The sequence below is a fragment of the Neofelis nebulosa genome, chromosome 5 (genome assembly GCF_028018385.1).
Source record: "Neofelis nebulosa isolate mNeoNeb1 chromosome 5, mNeoNeb1.pri, whole genome shotgun sequence".
In the NCBI taxonomy this organism is placed as follows: Eukaryota; Metazoa; Chordata; class Mammalia; order Carnivora; family Felidae; genus Neofelis; species Neofelis nebulosa.
In genome coordinates, this window is record NC_080786.1 from 98,719,211 (window position 1) to 98,743,028 (window position 23,818).

Consider the following 23,818-nt stretch of genomic DNA (forward strand, 5'->3'; position numbering starts at 1 on the left):
AGGCTTTGCTGTAGGAAGATCTAATTTAGCAGAAAGGGTGTAGAGAATGCATGGATGTGGGAAGGGGTGGCTGAGGGGGGGGGGGGGGGGAGGAGAAAGCCTAGGAAGATTTGTCAGTAGTTCAGACTTTTGGTAACCCGAAGGGAACTAATGATGAGCCAGGTTCAACAGACCTTGTAGATGAAGGTGGACAGCTCCAGGAGCTGACTGTTAGTTAAGAGAGAGGAAATCATCAAAGATAACTCTAAGATACCAAAAAGAGAAGATACAAAGGAAATGTTTAGAGGAGTATAATACAGTTCAGTTTTAAACAATACTGAGAATGAGACACCAGGGGTAAACCCAATGGAGACAATTAACAGAGTCACAAATAGGGTAGTGGAGTACAGCAGGAAGATTTGAAATTAGGACTAGCAAATACTTTCACCAAGAAGCCATACTTTATGCCACGAATATAGGAGCAAATTCAGAGAAGACTTTGTTGAGAGAAAAAAAGGAAATGGAATATTTACAGTGAGTGATAAGAAAGAGAATGTGGAGGGTGTCTAGGTGGCTTAGTCGGTTGGACTTCTGACTTCTGCTCAGGTCATGATCTCACGGTTTATGGGTTTGAGCCCCTCATTGGACTGTGTGTTGACAGCTCAGCGCCTGGAGCCTGCTTTGGATTCTGTGTCTCCCTCTCTCTGCCCCTCCTCCACTCACACTCTGTCTTTCTATCTGTCTCAAAAATAAATAAACATTAAAAAAAGAAAAGAAAGAGAATGAGGAACCAGCAAAAGGAGGAAAAGAAAGGAAGGTCTAAGATAGAGGAGGAACACCAGGATAGTACAGAAAGACCCTCAGGGAGGAGAAGGGTCAGCAGTGTTGGGTGCTGCAGATATTAAGAATTGGGAGCTTTCTGGTGGCTGTTAAGACAGCAGAGTCAGATGCATCACAAAAACACCATGAAATGGGGTTTAAGAGCAATGAGAAGATGAATGAGAAAGCAACAATCATGCACTACTTTTTAAAGAAGTTTAATACTTTACAAAGAAATAATGAACAGGTAATACAAAGGTAGGGTAGGGAATATTTTTATGATATGAGAGTCTCAAGCCCATTTACAGACAAAAGAATAAAAACCAGTGTTATGGGAGACTCTGCAATTAACTGGTCAAGGTGAGAGAGAATTAGACCTTCCATGTGCATGGCAATTGGGATGATAAATTTATGTAAAAGAAATTTGAAGCCACTACCCAAACCCAACAAATCAGTAATTGTATATTAGTTCTTTCTCTACTCCTTTCCAACATTGCTTTCTTTTCCTTTCAGCGACTAAGAACTAATGCCCTGCAAGAATTGTACATGTCTTCTTTGGATGCCTTCACATTCACTCACCCTCAGTAATCTCTAAGCATTAGCCAGAGGACAAGTACCATATACGTTGAGCATTAAAATTTTCTAAAAATGTTTTAAAACAAGTTCTCTTAAGGCATAATCTTCTTTTAAATGCCACATTCTTTTTTTTTATGTTTTATTTATTTTTGAGAGAGAGAGAGGGAGAGAGAGAGAGAGAGAGAGAGAGAGAGAGAGACAGAGTATGAGCAGGGGAGGGGCAGAGAGAGACATACACAGAATCCACGAAGCAGGCTCCAGGCTCTGAGCTGTCAACACAGAGCTTGACACAGAGCTTGAACTCAGGAAGTGTCAGATCATGACCTGAGCCAAAGTCAGATGCTTAACCAACTGAGCCACTGCCACATTCTGTGAAATTTTTTCATGATAGGTTCAATTCAAATAGCTCTGCTTTACAGATAACAACCTTATGTGTTGTCTCATGTACTTCTTCATTTGCACAAGAGATCCTCAAGTTCATTGTTTTGGGGAGGTTTTTTTTTTTTTAACTTTTTATTTGGGCTGTATTGTTCTCTTTGATGGCTGAAGACATGCCTAAGGCCACTGTCACCTGGACACACAGTATCTACACTTCCTTCTACTTCAGGTTGGTGCTCTGAACCAACTACATCAAATGCAACTCTCTGCTATTAAATTACCTCTGAAACTAATAAGAAAATTATTTTGTCACTACCAGAAGTTATATAAACAACCATATGGGAGAATTTTGAATGTGAGTCTTTATCATCTCACAAGAATGAATTCATAGTTGATAACAAAATGGACCTTGAGTTTTGCCTTTACTATCCAACTCCAAAACAAAATTTCTTCCTACTCATTTCTTCTCAGTGGTTTTAACTAAGTTCATATTATTGGTTTTATACCAAGATCCCATGCAGTATTCAAGCAGGCATACATAATTTGTTTGTTTGTTTGTTTGTTTGTTTGTTTCAGAAGTAGAACTTAGTGATTCATCACCTACATATAACACCCAGTGCTCATCCCAGCAAGTGCCCTCCTTAATACCCATCACCCATCTAGCCCATCCCCTGCCCCCCTCCCCTCTAGCAACCTTCAGTTTGTCCTCTATAGTTAAGAGTCTCTTACGGTTTGCCTCCCTCTTGGTTTTTATCTTATTTTATTTTTAAGAGTGCTTGGCATGGCATGAAGAACACCACATGAAGAATTTCAAGAAGTGGTATCTAAATTACCTTTGTCATTTTTTTGGTAATCATTTTCTTTTCTGTATAATCACTTATTGTCTCTTTGCCTCATATCTCAACTGGGTACTTAGATATAAAGGAGACAGTAGAAGAAAGGTATATGTAAATTTGAGCTACAGAGCATAATTCCGTGTCTCATGGAAAATACACATGCAAATTCTGAACTTCAACCATTAGATGTTAACTCCAAGGGAAAGGATGCATAGCCTTTCCTCAGGGAAATATTGTAGGTTTCTGCATGCAGGACAGGGTGGTTTGGATTTTTTTTTTTCCAATTTTAAGAAAACCCCCAGAAATCTGATCTATTCCATTATATTCCTGACCTAAGGGTCCCAGAGGAGTGGTTGGATCCTGGGCTTCTGAAGTAGACGGTAATCCTGGGTCTACATGCTAAGAGGCACTCCAAAGGGACCTGCTGTCCTTGGGCAGTGATACAGGCCGAGGCTTCATGGAGATGTCACCCTCTAGCTCCAGAAGAGGGATTCCTCTAGAAGAGGAATTGTTAAGGTACCAAAATACCATGACTGGGCCTCCCTGTCAGAGTCTATGAACTTCCTAAGAAGATATGCACACATGTATGCTTGCCTAAGTGGCATATATACTGAGACACAGTATATAGCTTTCATTAGGCTGGGTTCAGAGAACAAAAAGAAGGAAAGAGCCACTTCCCCAAGACATAGCCCAAACAGAGTCTGCATGCTCAAACCTGCCCCCCGAAAGTAAACAAAAGAGCAAGTCTGATGCGAACATCCGTATGTGGACTGATTCCTAGAGCCCTTTCGGGTCCCTTCAAGATGCCCACAGGGCAGGGGCAGGTATAACAGACCTCTAAAGCCATTTCTTCAACACCTGATAATGGAGTAGGTTTGCTCAGAAAATGTTTTCTCACCCCCACGGTCTACTTATTTGCTCTTTTTAACGTGAACTTCAGCCTATGAATGCATTTTACATGCTTTTACTTAACCTCCCTATACTTCCATTTCCTCATATGCATAATGAAGATGTGAATAGTATCTGTCTCGTGGGGTTATTATAAGGAGTAAATGAAATGCTATAGGTAAAACTTCTAAAACCGCACCAGAAAGACTGCCAACACTCAGAGAATTTGAGCATTAGCTATAGTTTAAATGTTTTAAATTATTAAGTAAATATGTACTAAAATTGATGCAACATAAATGATGTATGTCATAGCAGCAGGGGCCGCATACTTCCCCTTGAGAATGACGGAGACAGAGGCCCTGGATCTGTAGGACAGCATGTGGGACACTTTCCCCCTCACTTCAGGAAAAGGCCACTTTCCCTTTCCTTGTCCCTTCTCAGATTCAGGCCCAGGTGGACTGGGAAGACTCTCCATTATCTTTTGGCCTTCTTTTACGCCCTCATTGGTCTTGGTGTGGATTTTGATTTTTTCCTGACATTGACAGAGGACTGATATTTGCATCCACTGTGTGTCAGGTACATTCTGTCATTCTTACAAAAAACACTCCATTTTACAGATAAGGAATCTGCAGTCCAAACAGCTTTAAAAATCTCTCGGAATGTTTCCTTTTCGACATGGGGAAGGTGTAGATTATTCTTTATATGATATGACAGTCTGATAGTGTTGATCTGTGGAGTTCCTTCTTGTCCTCAAGCACATTCCAGTCAGAGATTTTCAAATTATAGAGAATGGCTCTGTGTGCTGCATTAGCTCCGAATACATCGTAGCATCTGTACACACACACACCCCCACCCCCCCACGCACCTTCCTTTCCCTGAAGCCACCTACCAGCACTAATACCAGAAAAGGCCGAAACATGAGGTCCTCAGAACGGGCCAACAGCTGTGCTGCCACTTCCAGACCCCCTCCAAAGAGACATCCTTACAACTAAAGAAATGCACCTTTCATCTTTTTGAAAGACCGTCCACCCGATGGCTTCAGAGTATTATGAAAGAATTGAAAATAGAGGCCAACTTAGTTGCTGCAGAGTAGGATTGCCCTGAATCTCCCAGCTCACTTATCTTCTTCCATTCTGAAGCAGTTTGCAGGAGCTGAAAAAATATATATAATCTTAAGAAATTCAGGAAGACTTGTTGGCTCATTGTACCGACTACGCGTTTCCTGTCCCGTGGGTTTTGGGTAATGCGTGGAGATAATTGTGGACATTTGCTTCTCCTCCCTCCAGAGCACTTTTGCCGCTGAGTATAGAATTCCAGAGACACATGGGTATGGAACTTGAGCGCACAGGTCTCTTAGTAAGAGATGCAGTTGAAATGCTAACCTAGATTGTGTGAAGTCCACATAAATCTCAAGTCAGAGCTTTAAAATAATGAAATTTTGTGATTTCTGATTCTCATATGAAGTCTTCCTTAAATCATGTTGACGGCTATTCAGCAGAATCCAAAGACACCATTTAGATGGTACAATATCTACAGACAAAATATATGTGCAGCTTGAAAAGTAACTATCCCTCAGGGTTGTAGCCCCACCAAAAGAAAAAAAAAAAAAGGTAGCAGTTGCAATCTGAACTCTCAACATTGTAGCCAAGAAAGGAATGGATATAACAATAGAACGGGAGAGATTCAAGACAGAAGTCTTAGTTGAAGGAGTCTGGACATTCAAGAAATATGTTTCAGAAAGACTCGGAAAAAATATTAGGTAAGACGAATCATCCCAGTTCCTCAAATAACATGCTAGCAGTTAAATTAAGTGCTTCTTTGGGCCAGTTGGAAGAACTCATGAGGAAAGAAATCCTGTCTTGTTCTCTGCTGGATCCTGAGCACCCAGCAGAGTGTTTGACCATAGTAAGTGCTCAGCAAATAGTTATTGAATGAATAAATGAATGAATGAATGTGGTGTGGGAGAATGGAACAAAAGCAAGGATGTATGGTGTTTGTGAGCATTTTGCCCATTTGTGAAAGTATAGGTACTGATTTTTTATCAGATTTTTTTCCTTCAGCAGACCTACGAAACAAAGTGCATTGCAGATACCCTCTGGTTTTTATGCTGGGAAAACAAAATCCTTTTCTGTTGGATGTAGGCTGCTACATGTTTTGATTCTAGTAACAATATGGCAGGGTTAAGGTCAACTTTCTAGTATAATCTGGTGCCTTTTTTTCATAGATATCATGAAAATAGATACTTATTTTCAAGATGCTCAAACAGATGATTAGGCGAAAGGTCCAGCAAACCTTGAAACAAGAAAAAGGAAAGGTTTTCCCACTCCCACCTCCCATTACTGTGCCATCCTGCGGAGTTTTCTGAAACCCCACACCCTCCTCCTTGTTTCACCCTTTTCCCTGGTCTAATCCTTGTCTAGGGAATACAGTATGTGCTGTCAGTCTAGCAAGGAGACAGCTCTTGAGAAATCCACCCCCTACACAGTGCTCCCAAGCACCTCTCACGGGACTGGCATGATTTGATCAGCAGCAGACAGAGCTGGCCCAGGGAAACAAGAGCTTGGCTTAGAATCCCAGTGCCCTCCTGCTGGAAGGGCCCTCAAGAGAGTTCTTCACACCCGGCCTCCCTCAACTGGCTGGACACTAGAAGAATGTGTAGGAAAACAGGCTTCTGGCTGAATGAATAGAGGGTTAAATGAATGAGAGATGAGTTCACTCCTCCAGAGTCTCCACCATCCCACTTGAATAGAAAGCTAACTTTGAAGCCACTCTGTTCTCCATGGAACGATTTTGTATATACTCAGCTTTGGAATTGGAATATGGTTGCCATCTGTGGCCAGTGCATAGGACTAAGGAAGCACTGGGGTGGGTAGGAGGGGGCCATGAGGGAAGAAAAGAGACACTTAAAACGAGCTAATGATCTCCTTTGTGTTGGAGTCTAGGTTTCAGAACTTCAGTCCTGTACTTCAAGAACAAAACACCAGTGTGTCTTAGACCACACCAGGCGCCGGTACATCAGATAAGACCTGCGCTGTGTGGTGTTCAGCCACTGAGCCTCAAGAAGTTCTGAAAGTGAAATTAAAGGAGCAAACTGGGGAAACTGAAAGGAGTAAAGGCTTAGGGAAAAACACAGTCACAAGGGCTCTGCAGATATGGGTCTTTGGGGTTACGGTAGTTCAAAAATGAATCTACTAATTAAAGAGTTGGAAGATGCTATAAATCCCAGGGATTTAAGGATCTTTAGAAGAAAGGAGATACTTCTCCATACACTCTGAGTACATTGTGATCCTTTGGTAGAATCCAAGGGTGCAAGTGACCTGGCTATTGTGCATCATTGTGCGTTTAAACGGTTGATTGAGAGTTACCAACAGCTCTACTAGAGGCGGGGGCGGGTGGTCTTTTAAAAACAGAAAAAAGCTGTTAAGCAATGCCAGTAAGACCTGAGAACATCTCTGAAAGGCAGTGAATAGCTCACAGGGCTTCCTCGTTTCCCTGGTATTATCTGTTATAAACTGTTGGTTATGGCGCAAAATCATGTTGATAATTTATATACTGAAATGACATGCCAGAGACTAATAATTAAGCTGAGGATATGCACTGGAGGAAAAAATTATTACAGAAAAGTTAACTTTGCTTTTGAAAAAGGTTAGCTAGTCGGTTAAGTACAACATTGGAAGGCAAGTATTGTTATATGGAGTCTAACAGTGGCTCTGTATCTCAGGTGTGAGAAATTTACAGAGTAGGGAGATGGAAATCATTTTGGCCTTGCAAGGAAAGAATCCCATCAGGGATGTATGTAATACAAGTTTAGAAGCATTGACAATCCTAGGCATGCACAAATCACTTTACGGAGCACAAAGTGACGGCCCCGCAGTGCCTCACACTTGGTGTCTTAGAGTGGTTGAATCAGGAAATATCTGTTGGCTGCATGAACTCTGGCCTTGACTCCTGTCTGCTGTTAGGAACAAGATCCACAACTGTGACTCAGCTACAGTCAGAATGTTAGTACTGCCCTAAAATCTATCTGGTATACAAGTTTCTTTTCCTAGGATCCCTACGTGCCTCCTTATTCTATTTTATTTCTCCTACCACATCCCTGTGAAGCATAAGAATCTTCATTTTACAGATGGGATAACTGGTCCACCTAAATAAATAAATAAATAAATAAAATTAATTCTTTGTCTTTCAATATGAAATGATTCATAATCATTATATGCCCCAGTTCAATGTACTGTTTTTCTACATTATTTTAGATTTCCCAGGAAAAGGACATATTTTATCTTTCTCATTATTATTTTTATTTTTATTTTTATTTTTTTTTTATTTATTTTTTTTATTTATTTTTGGGACAGAGAGAGACAGAGCGTGAATGGGGGAGGGGCAGAGAGAGAGGGAGACACAGAATCGGAAACAGGCTCCAGGCTCCGAGCCATCAGCCCAGAGCCTGACGCGGGGCTCGAACTCACGGACCGCGAGATCGTGACCTGGCTGAAGTCGGACGCTTAACCGACTGCGCCACCCAGGCGCCCCTCTCATTATTATTTTTAATTGGTTTCCAGAAAAACTGAGATAAAAACAGAATCTAACAAATATCCCATGGAGATATTTGGTGTTCTCTTTTCTTTTAAGAATAAATGAAGACTTTCTCTGCTCCTCTCTCTCCTGGCTCTCTGCGCAGATAGTCAAAATCCCATGCCAATTTTCAAACAAATAAGAGCTCATTCTAATAGCTAGATCACGGTCCCCTCTGTTGAGGAAATGGCCTTATGAATTCATGTCTGGAACCTACAAAAGTTACTTTGGTTATAAACCTTACCAATTTTACCCAAACATTTATAAACAGTACTGATATCTGACCTGGTTGTAAGTTCAATAAAAAAAATTATGCTCAGCATGTGAAAGGCCAAAGAGAAATCTAGTGTCTTTATTCCCTCTGGTGACCTACACTAAATAGCGCGTATTTACTTATTTACTTTGTAAATGAGGACACCCAGTGGCCACCAAGTGAAAATATTCTAAACAATCTCTGACACTGTTTATGCAAATATACATATCCAGTTATCACAACTGATTGATAGAGATCTCCCTAACATCTGTGAGCAAGCAGTTTAGCTTCCCTAAGTCAGGCAAGGGTGGTGGGACTTTAGCCTGATCATTTTTAGATCACATGAGAGACTGATCGTCTCTTCTCACCTGGGGTTTTAAGGTATGGCTCTGCTTTGAGCTCCACTGACTCCTCAGCCGACAGGAGGACCTAATGAGCTGTCTTTTGGGAGAAATGGAATCCAGGAGATGGGGACAGTAAGGCCTGTGTCAGAAATCATAAATGATTGAGCACAGTTTGTGAGAAACTCAGTGAACTCATAAAAAACCAATTGCCTTAGACCTTAAATGTGTACTGAAAATAGAACTGTGGCTCTTCCTTGATGAGAGGCAGTAGAGTAATAAAGGAGAGGGAGAAGAGCATCACTCAAACTTCAGAGACAGAAAGACTCCCTGGGACTACAACATGCAGTACCTCAGAGAAAAGGTGTAGCCTGAAGTTCCCATTGATATTGTCAGCATGTTCAGGAAGTTCAACAGAGACTTGACCTAACAAATGCTCAGTTAGGACCTACTCAATGTAAAGAAATGTGTTGGGCAGTGTGAAGGTTCAGTAATTTGTAGTTGTAGCTGTAGTTATAACAAGGCAGGGTACTAGCCTTCGGGATGCTTCGATTATTCTCGTAGACCCAGACAAGCACAAGTGAAAAGAGACAGTGGTCAATAATATACTAAATTAGGTAGTACATGTGTAAGAAGTTCAGACTTATTTCTCAACATTCAGGTGGAAGAAACATTTCCTTATTTCTAAAGCAAATTAAACATGTCACTAAAATAGCAAGAAATTCCATGAGGTTTCAAGGCTGCTCTCCCTTCCCCAGACTTGTACAGGGACTTACAAAATCTAGGGAGAGGTCAGATCCTTAGTCCACAGCAGTCTCCATCATCAACATTGCTTGTCTACATGACAAAGACCCTGGTCCATCTGACTGCTGGGCACTACTGCTGTAGCTGGGTTTAGAGATGCCCCTCACCCTCATCCTTGCCCCAGGTGCATCACTGCTCCTGTCAAGGCAGTACCCTTTTTTATGTCCATCCTCAAGAAGTGTACCAAGAAATTACCCCAACTAGAGCTGTATGTAAGCAGAGACTTCAAACTTTATAGCACCTTCCCCCATTTGAGGGGTAATTATTTTTCTCCCCTGACAGGCCACCTCAGTCTACCTCCAAAGCACCAGCCTCACCCTCCTCACCCTAGTAAAGCCCTAGCTTAATTCCCTTAGAGGGCCTAGATTCCCAAAACAAAGCTCTCCGTCTTGGGGCTTTGTCTTTAGGGCTTAACTTCTGATTTGGACTGTGAAGCCACAACTTCCTAAGACAAGAGAGCCCAGAACTATGTACAAGCTTAGCTTTTCTTAATTGCCTTATTGCTATGAAAGTTTTCTCATTCAGTGGGGAAAAGAAAAAAAAAACAGAAATTAATGTTTCAATCTATTACCTCACCAACCAGTCAGAACTAAGAAAAGAGAGAAATTAAGATGGACCCGGCAATCAGAGAAGGGCTCCACAGAGAAGGAAGAACTTTTTATAGGGTTCTCAAATGGTCATAAGGTCTGGTAAGTAGAGGAAAGCACAGAATTTCAGAACTCAGGACAAATTCAGCAGAGGAGAATTAAGAATAAGCTCTTGCAGTGCATGCAAGAGATGGCAAAATGTCCACTTCTTTGATTAGTTCAAAGATTTTATTTGGGGAAAATGGGAAAATAAGATCAAACCAGTGAAGTGAGATGAGATTATTAGAATGTTACCTACAGCTATAGAAGACTCTTACAGCTTAATATCTTTTCTCCTATGACAGGTAAATAGTACTAAAATATTATATAAAAGAACACATAAAGTATAATAAAAATAAAATAAAAATGAAATATCTTACTCCTCATTATAATAATATGAAGTATGCCTTCTACTTCCTTTATTTATCCATGTCTCCCAAGGTTTTGAGTTCCAACAACACTTATCTAGGATCTTCTTCATCCTAGAAGACTTACATCTTATTCTTTCTTAAGGAAACTCTGTGCCTGGTTTCATGATGAATCGCCCTAGCTGGGCTGTCAAGAGGTAGTTTCAACTACTTGTCCTAAACATCAAATCCCCTCTGTGCTTCTAACTTTTCTAGTAATCCAGAAAAAAATAATAATAATAACCTTTTTCCTTGGCTTTTCCTTGTTGCTTTGAGATAGAAGGCCTTCATTTTTTCAGTAAAACAATGTATCATGGCTCAAGCCCATGCCCTCTATAGAGAAACACTGTAGCCCCCTTCTACCAATACACAGAACTGTGCTTGAAAACCGGTTGTCACGTTGGAAGTGACTTATTTTTTCCCGGAAGACGTAAGCAAAGAGAACATTTGAGCATTGAGCAAATCTGAAGATCTGCTTCAAAGGCAGTTTCAAAACAGTGCAGCAACAGAGGACCAAAGGAAGTTCTGTGGATTGGGAAGTTCTGATTATTTGAGTAAAAAACAGCTTTTTTAAAATGACACTATGGGGTTCTGTTTTCTCACTCATTGAAATTCAGATAAAAGTTGTCCCAAAGTCAAAAAATTAATTTCTTACTTAACTCTACTTTAACACCAGTTGATATTTTCCAAAGGAATGCCATTCCTAGGAGTTATTCTGGATCTTTGAACTCAGTCAAATTAAAAATGTGTTTTTCCTTTAAAATAAGTACAGGATGATATACAGATCAAAAGAAGAACAGATTAGTAAGTAAGAAGATGCTGGTTTCTATATAAACACTTTAAAATTTTTAATTTCTTTTCAAGCAGAAGAAAAGGACTGAACTTATTAACTATATATTTGAATATAAAGATCCTTCTTTAAGGCCTATCCAAAGCCAGGTTCAAACTGCATACTTTAACTGTGAATGTAAGTAGATCCCTTTGTTCATTTTTGTATCCCACCCACGGATGCAGCATCTCTGTGTTTTTGTTCCCCAGATTTAGTGAACAAAAGAAAAGGTTACAATAGGGCAGCAGCTAAATTTGTAAGGAAAGAGCTTTATAAAAAAAATCAAACTCCTAAAAGGTGTCTCAAAAGGTTTATGATATAAGAGGATTTAAAGGCATCAACCTCAGATTTCAATGACTTTCTTCCTTAGTCCCAGCAGGTCCTGCCTTCTCAAGAAGAAGTCATTTCATTTCAGCGTTGGAATGAGGGCATAGGTGTCTTTCAGAATGTTGTCTAGAATTATAGCTGTCCGATGCCTTTGTTCCCAGAGTTAAAACTTAGCTTTCACAGGCTGTACTATAAGAGAATAAAGAAGGTGTTTGAACATTCAGTGTTTTGTTCCACTGAAATCAGATGCTCAAAGTATAGAAATTCACAAAGCATGTAGCTTGATAATACCCCAAGCTGAAGTTTTAACTTATATTTAGAATCGGTTGCATAAAATTGATGTTCAATTACTTCTTGATTGTTTGATTATATCCTCACCTCATAACTAAAGGGATTTGATTTGGCTTAAAAGAATACTCAATACATTAGTAAATATGTAGGAAAATATACTTACATGTAACTATAAAAAAGAAATCAGAGTTGAAGTAAAATAAGGAATTGACACTAGAATGAGGCCAGGGGGTAAATTTGACTTAGAAAAGCATACCATGAGGTCCCATATAGTTCTGAAAATTTGACCTAAATTTTGATCCTGAGCTCCAGGTACGATTTTCACAGGGTCCACAAAGATAAACATAGAACCAGCTTTTCCTGGGCACTGAGGTCAGGGAGAAGTTGACTGATGAGCATACGTTTCAAATATCAAAGATCCTTATGGATGAATTTCTTTTCACTGTTTTAGATTTTAGATCACCTGTGTCCTTATGGATCCATTTCCAAGAGGCTTTTCTCAGTAAATGTTTCACTCATGAATTGGTGAATATTCAGGTGACCCCCAAAACAACTCCATCCATCAGTCAGTTGTATTTGCAATGTTAGGTGCATAATCAGGCATTTCTCAGTCCCTTCTTGGAGGTAACAGCAGACTGGATGTGGAATCAGGCAAGCCAAAGGCCTGGGCTGTCAGAGAGAGACTGTGAGAGCCTCCAGAGCCAACTCAAAAGGCTTCCATGGGACTTTTCCTTTGGCCCTGGAAATCCCACCGGCAGTATCAGTCTCTTCCTATCCTTCAGACGAAGCATGAAGCTCTTGCTTTTGGTAGAGTGAAGAGAGGGGAAGGACGGCAAGAATGGAGACTCAATCCAGATTTGGGAATGGGCCTGAAGATCACAGAGTATATAATTCACAGTTTTTCCCCCTTGTTCCCCATACTTGAAGCTTAGGAAAACTTAAGGGTGTAGCAGAAGGAAAAAAGGGAGGGAGGAAGAGAGAGACTGGAGAGAGGGAGGGAGGGATGGAGGAAGGAAGGAAGGAAGGAAGGAAGGAAGGAAGGAAGGAAGGAAGGAAGAGAGGGAGGGAGGGAGAAAAAGAAAGAAAAGCCGTCTGTTTGAAGTACCACAGGGCTTTCAGGTGAACTCTACCTTGTTGGCTAGATTGGAAGTACACATTAAGATTTTTAAAAAAAGAAGTGCATGTTAAGTTTGTATTTATTTTTTGTTCAATTTATACCACAATATCTCATTTTTAACAGTCCAAAAAACATTAAAGGATATTTTCTAGTTCTTATATGGATTTGTGTTAACTTTCAAAGGGGATCCACTCTGATAAAAACCTATAGTTGGCTTCACCAATTGTCAGACTATATAGCTCTGTTCTATTCCTCCAGATCTCAGCTAGTGTTAGTACTTTATCATCTATATTTCTGTTCTCTCTTTTTTTTCTCTTCCTTTTCAATCCTATTTTTATTTTTGAATCATTCTCTTTGGAAAGGTAAGTGCTGTCACTTTGGCTAAGACTGTGGCGTTGATCACATAAAATAGCATCCACTCAAGTAAATGGGAAATATCAGCCTGCCGGGCCTGCTACCTCAGATGTAGTCATGAAGGTGACATCAGTTTCAGAGGCTCTGATTACTGAAAGTAGTTAAGAGCAGCCTGAGGAGAGATACTTGATTCTCGATTCATGGGTCTTAATTTGGGGGGAATACAGACCTCTTTGAGATTCTAATGAAAGACATTGACCTTATCCCTAAGAAAGTAGAAACATGCCCATTCATGATAATATGTGGATACCCCTAAAGCCCACACTACACTTCCTAAAGACCTTTCAATACTTAAACTGTGCTTCGGAAGGAATGAAAGTTCCTTACATGTATGAATGAGAGTTCAAGGAATATGAAAGACATATCCAACTATGGTACTGAGATCATAAGTAGAATGGTGTTGTAAACACTTCAGGCAAGTTAGTAAGTTGACTATCTCTGTCCAGCTAAAATAAGAAGTGGTGACCACAAAAGTAAATACAGACTGTTCCCAACATTCATAGGTGGTATATTCCTGAAAATAGTTTGAAAATCTAATTTCTGAAAGTTGAACAAATTTTTAATGCTTTAAGAGAACAATTCTGTTACCAACGGTAAAAAATAAAAAAAAAAAAAAGAGAGAGAGAAAAAGAGAACATCCTCTAATGGTTCCTGTACCTTGGGCTTAGACAATCAGGAAGGTAGAGGACAACTCCCACTGGGAGACAAACCAAAGCACTCCCTTTACACCCAGGAGTGGGTGCATAAGGCAGTGCAGCTCTCTTTCCCATATGCTAATGACCCTCCCACGGTCCACATCCAGGGGCAATGACAGCTAGGATATGCTAGGTGTATGGAGCCAGTGGTAAGTGATTTCTCCAGTGCTCCCAGCCACCCTCCAAATGATGTTGACAGGCTGGGTCCCACGACCCAGAGGCCATCCCACAGGACCAGCCAAGAGGGTTCCTGGCTGCGTGCAGGATAGAAATCAAACGCGAGCCAGGAGGAGGTGAAAGCAGAGTTTATTGAAGGTAGAAAGAGAGTGCAGGTACAGAGTGTGTGGGAGACTCGGAAAGGAAAGGAGGGAGTCTCATCTTCACTTGGGGCCTGGGGATTTCTTATTGACGATTGTGGTCTGGTGCACATGTCCTCTCAGTCATCCAGGAACTGGTCAGAACAAGGACAGAGTCCAGGTGTCCATCATAAGTCACTTACTCCCTGGAGCCAGGGGGTGTTGGCATCGAGATGTCTAGCGCCAGTGGTCTGGAATATGCACATGATGACCTCGCCTGGTCAGTCCTTAGATGTTATCTGCTGTGCTGGAAGACTCCAAAGAGATCATGAACTCCTTGTCCCTTACAAAGGAGGACATACATTAAGGCATGTGTAGGGCAGGGATGCAGGTCCTAGCAGAATAGAAGTGGGAAAGGGAACAAAAAGCAGGTTTTTACGGAGTCCTTCAGTTTCCCTGTCTCACAAAGATTGTGAAGATGCCCCTGAGATAGAAAGAATGTGTTGGGCCATCTGCTTTGGATGGTGAAGCCCGTGAGGAAGCAACCTCTGCCCTCCTCAGGCTCAGCAGCTCCTCCCCACCCCGGCACATACGTGAACTCAAATATCCGAGGTCTTGGCCCTGGCAGGGGCAACAGATGTAGATTTGAGGAGGAAGGGACCTGAGTGACCACATGCATCCCTGTTTTCTCAGGAGAAGAGTGGGTCTTTCCTAGTATGACCAACTTGGTAAGTAGCACCAACACACGGTAGCTTACGATCACCACTAATCACCTATATACGAAAGAGAAACCTCAACACAGTAAAAGTATCAAGGTGCAAGGTGGCAAAGAGTGTGATATAAAAGCCTGGGCTGTGGAGGCCTGGCCACCCTAGCCCTATTTTGTGAGCTGACCCACTTACCTCATGTGCGCCTGCTGGCCCAGATTGAAAGCTCAAGGGCTTTTCGGCCCTGCCATTTGACTTAGACGTGTTGACTTGACCGAAATTCATCTTGGTTTTAATTTGAGAGCTGGTGTTTCCTCCCAAATCACAGAGACTTCAAATTCCCATCTCCCTCTCTAGCACCTCACCCTTGCACTGGTCTGATTTTATATATCCGGGGCTGAGAAAGGACTGGATTTCACACCTAATTAAAGGAGATTGTATTGCCTGCTGTTTCCTTTCTTGTTCATTTTCCCTTGTGCACAAGCAGCTTTTTATTCTCATGCTAAGTCCTGTCCCCGAACACCCGCAGTTTAAGAGACAGTCAGGAGCCGAGTTCCTACAAGGCAGAGCCAGGCCCTCCATCACCTCTTTCACCACAAGCCGATTTTCCCTTTGGTGCTCGCCCCGCTTCAGCCCCATCCGTATTGTGCTCGCTCACAGAACACAGTCATTCAGAATACATGACCACTTTCTGTGGTAGGATGCCTTGTGTGTTTCTAGTGAATGCCATCTCAGGCTGACTCTATATTTTTGCTCTAGTGGAAAGGAGGTCGGTTATTATTTTTAAACACATAGAGAACCATTTTTATCAACTCTTCATTTTACCCCCCCCCCCCCCGCAGTTCTATGTTCACACCATCGTGGGGTATTTTTGGGGTGAGGTAGCGTCCCCAAATATACATAATCTTTGGAAAGTTGCATGGTTTTGTAGAGTTAAGAGGGTGGTTGGTGGTTTTTTGTTTTGTTTTGTTTTGTTTTGTTTTTGAATAGCCCAAATGCCTATTCAGTGCCAATCTAGGAAAGAATGGAGTTAGCATTTTCACACCATTCCTTCCTATACAGTCCCTGAATAACCATCTAATCAAGATTTGTTTTCAATGGGGAACAAATCTTCTACAGTAGACTATTTCAGATTTATTCCGTTGGAATCTATACATTAATGCCCATTGGATGAAAAGGCCTGCTTCACAAAAGCCTGGACATTGCCTTGCTGTGGCAGAAACTTTTTCCCACTGTATTAGTGTTAAATATAAAAGAAAGCCTGGGAAAGAATTGCTTCAGCATTGTGTGCGGGAGGAACCAGGCGCGCTTGAATGGAGAGGCAGGGTCCCCCATAGCATCTGTACCCGTATCAGCAAAGCCCATTCAGCCTTTCATGGCTGCTTACTGCAGTGTGGGACCAGTGCACTCAGGGAGATGTTTAAAAATTGTGTCTATAAAAATCCAACTAGGCTCGTCAGGTCAGGTTGTACATGTGTGCAGGTTGGAGTTTGTCTCTGTGGTCTTTAACGAAGTTGGTTGACATTACTGCAGAAACCATAATTCAGATCATGTAATGGGTTTTTTTGTGATTATCTCCATAGGGTTACCTGATTGTTTGGATAGACTGGACCAGTTCACTCAAGCAAGCAGTTTGAATTTTTCTCATGAGATTGTGTGTGTGAATGTGTGCAGTGTGATGACAGCTTTTGGTGTTGACCATTTCCCTCTGTAAAGCAACCTTCATCATCACTCTCAGTGTTTTTATCTTTTCTTCTATGTCCTGAGAATTAGGGTGGCCTTAGATCTTTAGGCGATCCAGTTTTCATTCTTCAGAGATCCAGTGGTATGCAGTGGGAAGAACATCAAGGGTGTGGGTTCTAATCCTAACCCTGCCTCTTACTAGCTGTGTAAAACCTAGGCTAAGTCATTTAAACACTTTGATAGCCTCAACTTATTTTACATCAAATAGTAGTAATAGGACTTGTCCTGAAAACATATAGGATGGTTTTAAGAAAATACTAAGATATTATACGTGAAAGAGTTTTGTCCATTGTGAAATGCTACATGATATTAATTATTATGATACTTGTGGTAAAGTTTCTTTCCAGAATTAATCAGAAGGAAGACACCTCTTCATCATAAATGGCAAATCTAGTGATATGTCTGTGACTGGTGCTATGAGCAAATGTGTGTTTAAAGAGTATTTTCACCTGGGGCGCCTGGGTGGCTCAGTTGGTTAAGTGTCCGACTTCGGCTCAGGTCATGATCTCGCGGTTCACAGTCCGCGGTCTGTGAGTTTGAGCCCTGCGTTGGGCTCTGTGCTGACAGCTCAGAGCCTGGAGCCTGTTTCAGATTCTGTGTCTCCCTCTCTCTCTGACCCTCCCCCGTTCATGCTCTGTCTCTCCCTGTCTCAAAAATAAATAAACGTTAAAAGAAAAAAAAGAGTATTTTCACCTGTGTGGGAAAAAGTTATCTAATAAATCCATCCTACTTAGAGATGGTGATTTTATCAGAGACTCGGCCAGTTTTAGTGCTCACTGTTAACTTAAATAAAAAAAGACCTTAGTGATAGTAAAATTATATGTAGAAAACTCTACATTTTGGGGCACCTGGGTGGCTCAGTCACTTGAGCATCTGACTTCGGATCAGGCCAGGACCTTGTGGATCTTGCTGCTGTCAGCACGGAGCCCACTTGAGATCCTCTGTCCCCTCTCCCTGCCCCCCCTCTCAAAAATAAACGTTTAAAAAATATATTAAAACAAAGAAAAGCCTTACTACATTTTAGTGTAGTCTTACTACATTTTAGTGCAACTTAAAGATGTCTTTAAGTTAGATTACTGAAACCATGTTGAAGTCCCAAGGCCTAGAAACATGAACACCATGCTAATTTATGGGTAGATATAGAAGTAACTGAAGGACATATTGGACAAACCTTTTCATGCAGCTTTACAGTGGACCCATGGATACCTAAGGGCCAGACTTCATTTGGGGCAAAGCATGCAAATGCAATGAAACAGATAAGAATGTGAATTCTAGGGCCAGACCACCTGGGTTCAAATGCCACTCTTTCACCAATTGCCTAAGAGGCCTTGAGTGATTTTCTTGATTTCTCTGGCCTCAGTTTTCCCATTTGAAAAATGAGGATAATAATACTACCTATGTGATAGGGGTTGCTGTGACGATTCAGTGAAATGATATGGTAATAAGTGGTAAGCTTTTAAAAAATAAATGCTCTTGTTGTTATCATGCTCTATGTGCATGGAGGACTCAGCAAGGTCTTAGAATTTGGTCTGCTGACTGATTTCCTGAACATTTCTTCCTGGGTTATTGGGGCCTTCCCCTAGGGCTCTATTTTGTATTAGCACGGTCATAGAGGGTTCACCATGATTCTTGAATCTGGCAAAGACCATTTGTTTTACAACAGTGAAAAAAATAGAAACTGTAGCCCAATACAATATTTTAGGCACATAATAGACCAAATGGAAGCCAGAACAAGAAGGAATTCTCTTACGTAAAAACCAATGCAAATCATATCACTGAAAGTGAACATAGAGCCTCTAGGCATTTATTTAGTTAACTGGATATATGTGAGGCTGACAAAATATAAAGATGGAAACAAAGGAAATAAATGAGTATGTAAAAGGATGTGGTCACACCAACTGAGCTCAAATAGCATGAGGAGGAGATCGAGTGAAGCAAGGTAGAGCTGGTTGAGCTCAGACTTTCCTGAACCGGTCCTCCCTCCTAAGGTGGACGAGAAAGAACCAAAGGAGATGGGCATTCCTCCCATCTGCAGGTCATTACCTCTGGGGGTTACTTCTCACAAGACACAGAGATCTGGGTCACAGGCCAACAATCCGTGCTTGAGCCACCTGGGTGGTAAAAGCCTACTCACTTGGCCTCTCAAGCTGATTGTTCAGTTATGAAGGCAAGAATAAGGAATAGAAATGAAGGATGGCTCAGAGAAAAGGATTCTTTGGAACCATTTGAGAAGTGAGGTAGAAAAATAGGAAAGCCCTAAGACTTAGTGTTACAGCCATCCATTTTATTTCTCAATCTGTGATCCAGATGTTACCGACATTATCCCTTGTCTGCAGAACGTGGGGAATAAGCAATGGGTCAGGATATCCACAGCCTCCCCATAGTACACTATTGCCTTCCCACGGGGAGCTGTAGCAAGTGCATACAGCACTCTATTGGCTTGGGTGATTCCACATCCCATTCTTGCTTTACTCCTGCTGTCCTCACCTAATTATTAACAGTGCTCCCTTGCACTCTCAGAAGTGCCCAGTTTGAACACTAAGTATGAGCACCTAGTATACTACAGTCTGCCAGGTCAGTGCTGCCATCTCTGACCTTTTTAACACTCCTTCTACATTAAGTTTCAGGAAATTCAGGAAACCATCCATATCACATACAACCAAGTTAGAAAGTTCTCAAACAGGTTGTCAGAGATGACAAGAAGAATGTGTACATACGGAAAACAGTGGGTGAGCGCCCCTTCAACCAGCAGATTGCATTCCATCACCTGTCCCTCAACTGGAAAACATGGCAGCAGCTGTTTGGTGGATGTCTTAGTCTGGATTGAATTTTCCAAGAGTTTTTGCATACATGGTGTGGGTTTGGAAATATACATATAAATGAGTAGGAAGGGAGTTTATTTTTTAACAATGAATATTATTGCTGTCTATGAATAAAATCAAGAACCTTGAAAAACTGGGAAAAATGTAAGCTTTCCTGAAGGACCTCGTCTTAGACCTGTCTAAAGTGGAAGTAGACAGTTCCATGAGAACCAATCTTCCATTTGTTTTTCAGGTCTTATTTGCTGAAGTTGTAGTAAGAGCAGGCAAATGACCCATCTGTTTATTTGGCTGCTCTACTTCGACAACCCTGGCTGAAGCTCTAGGGCATTGACAGGGATTCAGTACCCAAAATAGCTGGGGCATTGTTGGGGCCAAATGGAAGAAAGGCATTGTTCCCGTAGGCCATCATACCTCAGCCTGCTGTGCAAAGCATGTCCAACTCGCCACAGAGCCTGCTTGTGTCTGCAAGGTGGGGGGTTGGGGCTGTTTCCAGGAGCCATGGGCATTACCCACCTAAGACATGGGTGTTAGGAATGAAGTCAGTTAGCCCTGACCCACACGCCCTGTCTTGTGTCTGTCTTGCCACCCACCGTGCAGGTGACATCAGTTGCAAGGGGATGACCGAGCGCATTCACAGCATCAACCTTCACAACTTCAGCAATTCCGTGCTCGAGACCCTCAACGAGCAGCGCAACCGTGGCCACTTCTGTGACGTGACGGTGCGCATCCACGGGAGCATGCTGCGCGCACACCGCTGCGTGCTGGCAGCCGGCAGCCCCTTCTTCCAGGACAAGCTGCTGTTGGGCTACAGCGACATCGAGATCCCATCCGTGGTGTCGGTACAGTCGGTGCAAAAGCTCATTGACTTCATGTACAGCGGCGTGCTGCGCGTCTCGCAGTCGGAAGCCCTACAGATCCTCACGGCCGCCAGCATCCTGCAGATCAAAACAGTCATCGATGAGTGCACGCGCATCGTGTCGCAGAACGTGGGCGATGTGTTCCCGGGGATCCAGGACTCCGGCCAGGACACGCCACGGGGCACTCCCGAGTCAGGCACATCGGGCCAGAGCAGCGACACTGAGTCGGGCTACCTGCAGAGCCACCCGCAGCACAGCGTGGACAGGATCTACTCGGCACTCTACGCATGCTCCATGCAGAACGGCAGTGGTGAGCGCTCCTTCTACAGCGGTGCGGTGGTCAGCCACCACGAGACTGCACTCGGCCTGCCCCGTGACCACCACATGGAAGACCCCAGCTGGATCACGCGCATCCATGAGCGCTCGCAGCAGATGGAGCGCTACCTGTCCACCACCCCCGAGACCACGCACTGCCGCAAGCAGCCCCGGCCGGTGCGCATCCAGACCCTGGTGGGCAACATCCACATTAAACAGGAGATGGAGGACGATTACGACTACTATGGGCAGCAAAGGGTGCAGATCCTGGAGCGCAACGAATCCGAGGAGTGCACGGAAGACACCGACCAGGCGGAGGGCACCGAGAGTGAGCCCAAGGGCGAGAGCTTCGACTCGGGCGTCAGTTCCTCCATAGGCACCGAGCCTGACTCTGTGGAGCAGCAGTTCGGGCCGGGGGCAGCGCGGGATGGCCAGGCCGAGCCTGCCCAAGCCGAACAGGCCACGGAAGCTCCTGCTGAGGGCGGCCCGCAGCCGCACCAGCTAGAAACAGGTGCCTCCTCCCCGGAGAGAAGCAACGAGGTAGAGATGGACAACACGGTCATCACTGTCAGCAACAGCTCCGACAAGAGCGTCCTGCAGCAGCCTTCGGTCAACACGTCCATTGGGCAGCCATTGCCAAGTACCCAGCTCTACTTACGCCAGACAGAAACCCTCACCAGCAACTTGAGGATGCCTCTGACCTTGACCAGCAACACACAGGTCATTGGCACAGCCGGCAACACCTACCTGCCGGCCCTCTTCACTACCCAGCCCGCGGGCAGTGGCCCCAAGCCTTTCCTCTTCAGCCTGCCACAGCCCCTGGCAGGCCAGCAGACCCAGTTTGTGACAGTGTCCCAGCCCGGCCTGTCGACCTTTACTGCACAGCTGCCAGCGCCACAGCCCCTGGCCCCATCCGCAGGCCACAGCACAGCCAGTGGGCAGGGCGAAAAAAAGCCTTATGAGTGCACTCTCTGCAACAAGACTTTCACCGCCAAACAGAACTACGTCAAGCACATGTTCGTACACACAGGTGAGTGTAAGCTCTCCTGGAGACCTGGAAGTGGGCTGTGGGTGTCAGGGGGGCTGTAGGAAGGGAGGGGCAGGACAGCAGTGGAAGGCAAGTCTTGGAGTCATCTTTCAGATTAGAAGGACCCATCTTCTAGAAGCCCCAAGGGTGCCCCCGTCATAGGAATGAAGCATCGTGCCACCAAAATACAAAATCACAGAAACCCTTTATGTAGAAGGGCAAATGGGAAAAAAGTCTGATGAAGAATTTGCAGGCACAATATCTTTTAAATGCATCGGACTTTGTAATACATTGTTTGATCCTAGGTGTTTAGAACTGGAAAAGTCCTTGGAAATTATATACTCTAGTCACTTCATTTTACCGTGAGCACTCCTTCTACAGCAGTGCGGTGGTCATAGGCTAAAGTCATATATGACTAAAGTCATATACACAGAATAGGAATGAAAGATTTAGTCTGTAGTAAGTTCTGTATGAATCATCAGCTTGAAGAGACCACAACAAGGCTGATGCAAGCTTATGCTGCATTTGTGGTCCCTGAAATGAAGAGAAGTGATAGACTCACTCTATTTTCTACTGCTTATTCTCTATTTTCAACACCTAGAGACCACAGATTAGACTGGGCACTACCTTTTAAAAGGACAATAAACTGATTGGGCCCATTCAGAGGAGTATAATTAGGATGACAAAGGAAGGCAAAGCCATGGCATATCATAGTTGAAAGTCCTAGGGCTGTTCAACCTGCAGGAAAGACTCAGGGCATCATAGAAGCCACATCCAAGTATTTGAGCTTCAAGGGCAGCATAATGTAGTAGTTAAGCTGGAACTTTGGACCCACATTGCCTGGGTTTGAAATTAGACTTAGGCACTACTAAACGTTGTCACTTTGGGAAAGTTGCTTAATCTTTCTATACTTGTTTCCTTGTCTATATAAACAGGATAATAGTAATACATCTTTCTTATAGTGTTATTTTCAGGATTAAATGAATTAATACATGAAGCTCTTAAAACAATTCCAGGCCCATAATCAGCACTCTACAAATGGTAGCTAACATTAGTATTGCTAGCTTTATTTAAATGGTTGGGAGGAAAGAGACATTAAGCTTATTCTGTTTGGCTCCAAAAGGTAGAACTGGACCAATGATTGGAAGTTATAAAGGAGATTCTTTCAACTAAATAAAAGAAAAGGGTTGTTAATGGTCTGAGCTGCTCTAAGATGGGATAGGCAGCCCCCAAAGGGACTGAGTTTCTATAATTAGAGGTGTTCAAGGAGAGAATGGATGATCATTTCAAAGGGATGTTGTAGGGGGGACCCAATCATTAGGTGAGTAATTGGGTGAGATGGTGTTTCATCCCTGGATTCTGTGATTCTAGAGCTAAGATCTCCTGCCCTCCCAGCCCTTTGCCCAGCCCAGCTGCCCTTTTCCAGCTCTGTAACAGAACAGACACAGAAGTGAGAATTCCACAGATGCTCCTCCATATTAAGTGACCACATATGTGATATGATGTCACATAGATTCTCTTGTACCTGAAAATACCTACCCCAATGGTGATCACCATATTTGAAATTCTTATCACAAGAGTCACTCTTCTGGTATACCTCTGGTTCCAGAACACCCTGTTAAAAAACAAAAAAGTTGCCAGAAAAAATTATATACTAGAATTATAATACATGAAAATAAATTAGTTCTTCAAAGCAACTTTGTTTCTCAGATAAGCTAGCAGGCATCTAGGGGATAGGACATAAGGCACATAAACTTAAGTTAGGAAATAGAAGGGAAGGAAAACAAACACTGAGATGAGGTACCCAACATGGAAGTGAACAACTAAAACCGAACGTTACTTACAATGAACTTTGCCTTCTTAACCGTCAGCTTAAGGCAAGACATTATGTAAATCTAT

General features: G+C 42.8%; 1 protein-coding gene and 1 long non-coding RNA gene across 51 annotated transcripts in view; one reads left to right on the top strand and one right to left on the bottom strand.

Annotated features, from left to right (window-relative positions):
• The window catches only part of ZBTB20 (zinc finger and BTB domain containing 20), a 777,866-nt gene that overhangs the window by 732,543 nt on the left and 21,505 nt on the right, over positions 1-23,818 (top strand). For all 50 annotated transcript variants that reach the window (XM_058732431.1, XM_058732419.1, XM_058732421.1 and 47 more), the window contains one exon: positions 20,318-21,922. In XM_058732431.1, coding sequence (XP_058588414.1) covers positions 20,318-21,922 — 1,605 coding nt within the window. The remainder of the gene's footprint in view (positions 1-20,317; positions 21,923-23,818) is intronic.
• On the bottom strand, positions 14,443-20,401 carry LOC131513064 (uncharacterized). Its single transcript, XR_009262450.1, has 2 exons — positions 20,132-20,401; positions 14,443-14,842 (listed from the first exon to the last, which is right to left on the bottom strand). It is a non-coding gene; the product is annotated as an uncharacterized LOC131513064 (long non-coding RNA).